We start from the raw sequence: 7,903 nt of genomic DNA, 5'->3' as shown, positions 1-7,903 counted from the left end.
CGCCCACGCGATACTCCACCCTGTATGCTTCCAAGCATCAATCTAACTTGCCTTCGGCAATTCGGATGACGCTAGAGGAAGAAATATCCCTAGGCGACATATGGATTGATTCGCTTTACGTCTCAATCGCTCGTGACGCTATCTTCCTCAGGACTAAGATTCCTGACTCTCTCACGTCTCCTCTCTTCGTCCTCTTTCTCCCTCATCACCTTCTGCACGAACCCTGCAAAGATCGCCCAGTTGTTTTCCGAACTACAGGCAGCCTCCACAACGTTCGCCAAGGTAAACTCCCTAGTTAATCCTAGTGCCCTCTTTAATCTAATTCTATCTGGGTCCCATGCCGGACACTCCCTCATAATGTGCATAACGTCATCTGGATCTTCCCCACAGAGATCGCAGCATCTACTGTCTCTTTTCCCAATACCGAATAGGAATTTCTCAAAACACCCGTGCCCAGAGAGGACTTGTGTCAGATGGTATGATATACTACCGTGTTCGCGATTCAACCAAGATTCGAAACTAGGCATTAATGCAAGCTTCGTAAACTCACCTGGGTGATTGGGTAATTCTAGGTATGCGCGCCATTCATTGAGCATAATGGTTAGTTCATACTCCCTAGTGATATTCCTGATTTCTCCAGAGTATGTACCATTGTTCCTATGCTCCTTGATTTGTTCGTAAATGCGTTTGCGCATTGGTGCCACGTACCTTAATGGTGGAATCCGAGCCAGCAGTAACGCCGCATCCCCAGAGACGGTTCGGTATGCCGAGATAACCCGCTGAGCAATGGATTTTTCCAATCTTACTAGTGACTTTAAGAGTTTACTAGACGCCAACGCATCCCCCCATACTGGCGCTCCATAGAGCAATACCGACGTGACAACATTTGCATAAAGGCGCCTGCGTTTTTCGTCAGGTCCCCTGAGATTAGGCATTAGTCTGTTTAGAGACCTGATAATCTTACTTGTCTTTTGCTCCGCGAATTTAAAGTGGTCATTAAAACTCCACTTAATATCTATTAAAATCCCTAGATATCTCATGGAGGACCCAAATCTAACCGTGCTGTCACCGATCATCAACGATTCGGGTAGTCCAGTCGACCTCCTTGGATGAAATAGTAAAGCCTCCGTTTTATCTGTAGCCACCTCTAAACCCAACTCAGCAATATAATTAACCACCCTGGTGACAAAAACCCCGGCTTTTAATCTGGTGTCAAAGATATCCAACCCGGTTACAATAATTAGAGTGTCGTCTGCATAACACAAAATAAAACAATTATTTTCCTCATCCGCCATGTCCAGGAATGCAATGTTCCATAGAATAGGCCCCAAAACAGAGCCCTGAGGAACACCAGCCTCCATAGGTCTCTTATGCCTTGTACCGTTTTCAGCGACATAAAATACTGATCTGTCAGACAGATACGCATCTATAATCCTCCTTATGTACGGTGGAAAGTTCTTAATTTCTAAGGCCCGGCGCACAATCCTCCATGGTATACTATTGAATGCGTTCTTAATATCTATTGAAACCGCAATCGCATATCCTCCTCTGTCCACAATAGAGGTTGTAATATCTTTGAATTTTACCAGAGCATCGCAAGTTGAAAGACCCTTCCTGAATCCAAACTGGTTAGGCGCGAAGTCCGAATTTGGGTACTCTACCTGCCAGTCAAAAATTCTGTTGGCAATAATTCTTTCAAAGGCTTTCGCAATTTCGTCTATTAGACAGATCGGTCTAGCCCTAGGCAACTCGTTTGGATTAGCGTTTCGGTCACTACTACCCCCCTTTGGAATCAGCACTAAGTTGGCTGCTTTTCAGGATATCGGGAATTCCCCTAGTGAGAGACATTGATTAAAGAGCTGTCTAATTAGTTCTAAGAATTCTTCCGATGCACGCTTCCATAGAGTGAGCCTAAAGCCATCCGGTCCAGGAGCCTTCGTGGAAGGAGATGACCTCTTCCTGATGACTCTATCTACCTCCGCAATCGTTATGTTCCAATCTTCGGACCAGACAAGGGTCGACCAATCCTGCACTACATCAGCCCTAAGGTTCCTAGGGAATAATGTACTCAATAAAGCCTCTAGGCTTTCTCTATCTAGAGTTTCCGTTAATCCAGGAGCCGCCAACCTCAATTTACCCAAAACCAGCTTATAAGGGAGGCCCCAAGGGTCCCCATTAATAAAATTCAACAATTCCTGCCACGCTGTCGCTTTTAATTTGTTAATTTCGGTTCTTAGCTTTTTACGCTTAATTTTATAATCTACAAATAATCTAGCGATAGTCTCCTGAGAACGTTTCCTTTTTTTGGCTTTTTGCAAGAGTCGTCTCGAAACAGTCCCTACGCAGAACAGCAGCGGATTCCTGCCACCAATACGCTTGCTTTCTCGGTCTTCGTGGTCCAATTCTCTTCATAGCTGCATCGCAGGCTTCTTTCATAGTTTTATCAAGCCATTCTGCAAATTTATTCACGTTCCTTCGTGTCTCCATTTCCGGGCCTATGCTTCTCCAGATCAAAACCGCCTGGAAGAGATATTCGTCTAGATTCTTGGTACTCCATCTACGTTGGAGTGATCTATTTGGAGGTAACTCCGGGAGTTCCAAACAAAGATCAAAGGTTATATAATTATGATCCGACATTGACTCAATATCCTCTCGCACTCTCCAGTTTCTCACAAATCGAAGTAGATCAGGAGATGTCCATGTTAAATCCACGATGGAACTTCCCTGAGGCCTCACGCATGTTGGTATTTCTCCCCTATTGCCAATACGGAGATCTCTCTCTGCCGCCCAGCAAGCTAGAAGGCATCCTCTACCATCTGTAGTAGGCGATCCCCATAGTTCTGACTTTGCATTGAAATCGCCACAGATGATAGTTTTATCCGTTTTAATTAATAATGAGCGCGATAATTCATTTAAAAGATCATTGTACTGTCTTAAGCCCAAATTAGGCGAAAAGTAGACTGATATCATTAAATAAGAGCCACAGAGTACAGCCACAAAGCCAGGACCAGCACAGGCTAATTGGCATCTATATTTCATCGAGTTGACGTTTATAAAGATAGCAGCAGCATCGTCTAAGCTCCTGAACCAATTAGCCGAATTGGGAATATAACTAGGTTCGGAGATTAACATTACACTAGCCGAAATTTCCCTAGCCTGATGCAGAAGCAAGTCCATAGCACCTGAACTCCTATTCACATTCGCCTGTATGAGTTTAATTGACATCCCTATTTACTGTATTACCTCCTTGAGAACCAGGGCCTTTTGTGTTAAAATTAGTCCTGTCTGCTAACCTTGCTGTCCGCTTTACAAAAGTTGGAACCGAGTCTGTGGTTCGGATCCTTACCCTCTTCAACGCAGAGCTTACACACCGGGGGGGAATTGCAGTCCCGAGCTAAATGGTTAGGTTCTCCACATCTGAAGCACATCCTGCCAAAATCCATCCCAGACGTACATGCCAGCCTTACATGCCCATATTTCCAGCATCTGAAGCATTGCACGGGCCTAGACTCCAAGAGGTCCACTCTAGCCAGGGTCCATCCAATCTTGATCCTCTTCTTGTTAGATATCTCGATTGCCGCCGACAGAGGGCATTGTGCCCAGATTGTAAACAGCTCATTTCTCATGGGTCTGATAGGACCAGTCTTGATATCTTCCATTCTACATCCCCCGTCTTTGGCTATGACATCCAGTACTTCGTCTATGGTTACCGAATCATCCAATCCTATTAATCGGATTTCCCCCTTAATGGTTGGTCTAGCTATCTTGGCTTGATCTTTAAAAATGTCTCTTAATTTCTCCGCCAGAGCGTCTGCATTGGCGGATCCCTCAGGCCCAAGGATCTCTATGATCATACCACCATTGGCTGCTTTCCTGATCTTGGTCGAGTCAATTTTTAGATCTCCTAATGACACTCCTAGTCTTGCTTTATTTAAGACCTCTGCGTAAGTAAGACCTTCTTTTTGGTAGTAACAAGAATCGCAGCCGTTTTAGGTGGTCTCCTAGTTCCTAAGTTGGCCTTCACTTCTCTATTTTCAGCAATTGTTTTAGTAATATTGCCTAAGTTTCCCGCATCTTTTCTGGTCCCAGAGGCGCGGTCAGAGCCCTGTTGATTTCTCCTGGCTCTTGTCTTGCCTACTACTTTGCTCCATTCTTCTTTGTCTGCAGAATGTGAGGGTCCTGCAGTGGTACTCAGATTTTCTAAATTATCTGAGTTCGAATTACCCATGTTGCCTTTATTTATTCCCTCTTTGTCATATCTAGGGGGGATCAGTTGAACATTTGGCTTGATCCTCGGTCTAGGTCTAGGAGTACGCTGGGGAAGTGGATTCTCCTTGTGCAATTTAGAGTCACTTCCTGTTTCAATACTTCCAAGCTTACTTCGTTTCCTTAACTCAGCCCTTCTCCTGACTAATTCCTTAATTTGCCTATTAAAGTTCTCTTCTGTTTCTTTTGTTTCAGGTCCAGGTCCATCCCTCTTTGGAGTTGCAGCCGCCATCACCGGAAGATCTTCGGAGTTAGTTTCCATGTATGAAGATTCTTTTTCATCAATAGGTAAGTCCAGTACCTTTTTGTTATCCTTAGCCCTGTAGGTAGTATCTTTTTCTTTTTCAGGTTCAACTATCGGATCCTCTTCTTCTATTTCCTTACCCAGTGCTTTTTTTAATTTGTACTGGGTGATGCGTTGAGACTCTCTTGCCTTCCTTCTATCCTCTTCCAGTTCATCCTGCTTGTCTCTAAACTCAGAGACTTCTTTTCTGAGCTCTTCTATTATAGCTCTCATTTCTTCAAGCTCTCTTTCTCTTAGAATATCCTTCAGTTTTAATTTCTCTATCTCAGCTGTTAGCTCTCTGTTTTTAATTTTTAGATAGGCGGGATCCCCGGAGGCTTCGGATTTGAAGATTAGAGTGTTGATTACCTCTTTAGCTCTCTCCAGATCTCTTCTCATCCTTCCACTTATACCTCCTTGTAGATTTTTGCTCCTTGCCCTCATATTTTCAATTCTCTCTAAACAATCTAGGCCCAAGGCCCCCACATTAGTTGCCCCCATAATCTTCAGGTCTAGTGGGGCAAAATCCTTATTTGCTTCTTCCTCGTCCGAAGAAATAATGATTCTATTTGATCTCCTCGATCTTGTTTTCAGAGATTCTAGGGATTTTCTTCTTTCGCTCTTGGATTCCGATTCGGAGCTCCTTTCGGTCTCCACAGACATGAGCGACTCCAAAGATGAATCCCCGACGGTGACTTCAGCTTTAGGATTAGTGGATTGAGCCCTCTTTTTCCTTGGCCGGAGTTTCCTCAGGTTAATTCCTACCGCCTTTCTCCTCATCACTGGGGGTGATTACGTCCGGAGATGTTTTGGCTTTCCTCTTGCTTTTACTACCAGGTTCCGGAGTTACCTCTTTTTTAAAGCTTCTATTTAGCTCCTGCTGATGTAATATAATTCCCATAGGAGGAGAGGAGCAATCGACAAAAGTCGTCATCTCTAACGGATCTTCAGATATCTCGACGGTAGCATGTTTATCCTCCACTCCCGTCGGTAGTCGTGGAGAGAGCCCTTCGTTGGATGAAGACGAACGAGCCTCAGGGACCGTAGGGCTCGTCCGCCTGTCGCTGGAGGTCCGACTCTCCTGCGGCGGTAACTTTTCTTTTCCATTTAAATTCATGTCCATATTAATTAATTCTTGGTTTGTTATTCGGGGTGACCTCCCCTAGGACGACTAGCTTCACCGCGCCTGCGAGCTCGTCCTGCCCGTTCCATTGTCAAAAAGCCGTCCGTGTGAAAATCGTTCGAATTGTCCAATAGTGTAGCCAAAGTCGTCATATTATCTAGTTTGGAAGAGGATGGAGACACAGACCATCTACCGGAGTCCTCACACCTCCTATCTTCTGGAACATCTTCCATCCATGTGCGGTCTCTTCGGTAATAGTGTTCTAGGGAAGAGAGCAGTTCCCTAGGTTCTTTAAGTTCCGTAGCGGATTCCTTTCTTGCTATTGCAGATTTCAGGTTGTCAATCTCATCTTGCAAATTCTCAATTTGCTCCTCTTGTCTGTTCACTTTAGACATAATATATCTCCTAGCTAAATTTAGTTTGTTCATAACTGTGGACAAATCATTAATGTAAGTGAGAACCGTGTCTATCACCAAGTGAATCCTCCTTCTGTTAGAAAAGGTGTTATCACCACCCAAATCTAGTAATATTTCTAGTATCTTGGTAATTTCTTCCGGTGTGTCCTTATTGGTTGAAAAGAACTCTTGACTCCCTCGATGATAAGGGTTGTCCTTCAGTATTCTTTTGTCAGAAGTCTCCAAAGTTTCCGCTTTAAATGAATCAGTATTTTCCTCCTCTTCCTTGGTTAGCCCTACGCATGATAACGACGGGGGAGGATCAGGGTCAAGAACCCTCCTCTCGCCGAAACCTGAGGATTCCGAATTCCCCTGGTTTGGTAAATTCAATTTACTTGGCTTTCTGTTCATTTTATTTTAATTCATGACTGTTTGCCCTAAACGACCGTAATTTACCTAGTGAATATCCCCAGGAAATCCCGGACATAGAACGCAGTCACTCGCCTAAACTTTACGTAGTCATAGGTGTTAGTTTGACTAATCCACTTAATATACGATATAGAGTCACGCTGTCATCATTCCGATGCGATTAATCTATGTGAGTATATAAGATCGAGATAAATTTTTAATTACGGCCTATTTGATTTGTTATTAATACGCATTACGCATTAAACGCATTAACCGGCGGGGTGACTCAATCCCAGGCGAAAGCGGCTTCGCCAAGCGTCATTATTGTCTTCTGATCTACATCAGTGACTGTACATCTACTTATAACCACCATTTTTGGTCGAACGAAGCTCGGCCAATCAGCGTACTGTATTTAGTTACTAGATCAAGTCTAATCAATCAGACGCTTTCAATTATGCCCGTATTACAGGTATTGACGTCAGGCGATTCACCACAGTTTCTCCCAAGGTATCACACCCCCACCGTGGGATACAGCTGTTATCTTGGCCAGAGTACAGCCAATGAGCTTATTACATCAAGCTTACAATTAAGTTTAAGCTTAAAACTAGGCCTAAAGCTAAAGCTAACCTAATATGCGCATTTCATCCAGCAGATCAGATTCACCCTATATAATTTTCTTTTATTCTGTATAGAGTAAGACAGTTATTCTATCCTTCAGTATTACTTTCTCAATCCCGGGTTCTTAGAGATACAATTATTTAACCGTTATTATTCAATCCCCTCAGTCCACCGCGAACCAGATAAAATGAAGTGATAACAATCATTTAATTTAATTTAATCACTTGCTTGATTCTATCAAAGTTCAAGGCATCATGATCAATATGGCTCTATCAATATACACAAAAGACAAACAGGATCAGTCTCGATCCATTCAAAGTTATTGTCATTTATGATTCTACGACTATTGCCACCATATTCTAAATGTGCAATATTACTTTGTATATGAAATAAAATATGCACCTTAACTATGTACATACCTTGCAGATCCGATATCCCTGTCGAGGTGCTCCATCCGATCAATTTAATGGGGAAAATAAATTCGACTCCATTATATATATTCTTTATTTACATTTGTCAGTAAAAATCAGAGTCATAACGCAATTATGCAAAAATAAACAGCACAAGCGGTACGTAGTTGTTACATCCCATCACCATCATACTTAAAATTACATATCAACATAAAACATAAAGCAAAAAACAAGAAACAACAGTTCAATTTTAGTTTAGGGTATAAGTTTCACCCAGCTTGTATTTAAGTTGTTAAAACATCAAAATTTCCACCTAGGATCATATTGTTCTTTACTTAGCGTTGACAGGTTTTATTGCAATTTTTCGTTTGCTTATTTTAAGTACTTTTATATTAGAATT

General features: G+C 42.7%; 2 protein-coding genes across 2 annotated transcripts; both read right to left on the bottom strand.

Annotated features, from left to right (window-relative positions):
• Nucleotides 1–3,275: 3,275 nt before the first annotated feature.
• LOC138943076 (uncharacterized) lies at nt 3,276–3,854 on the bottom strand. The gene has a single exon (XM_070313592.1). It carries the CDS (start codon nt 3,852–3,854, stop codon nt 3,276–3,278), a length of 579 nt encoding a protein of 192 aa, XP_070169693.1.
• A 77-nt stretch (nt 3,855–3,931) lies between these two features.
• On the bottom strand, nt 3,932–5,212 carry LOC138943075 (uncharacterized protein PF3D7_1120000-like). Its single transcript, XM_070313590.1, has one exon. It carries the CDS (start codon nt 5,210–5,212, stop codon nt 3,932–3,934), a length of 1,281 nt encoding a protein of 426 aa, XP_070169691.1.
• Nucleotides 5,213–7,903: the final 2,691 nt, after the last annotated feature.

Source organism: Polyergus mexicanus, unplaced genomic scaffold (assembly GCF_030449975.1).
Source record: "Polyergus mexicanus isolate NDT 795.1 unplaced genomic scaffold, iyPolMexi1.0 SCAF_25, whole genome shotgun sequence".
Classification (NCBI taxonomy): domain Eukaryota; kingdom Metazoa; phylum Arthropoda; class Insecta; order Hymenoptera; family Formicidae; genus Polyergus; species Polyergus mexicanus.
This window is presented reverse-complemented; position numbering and strand designations above follow the sequence as displayed.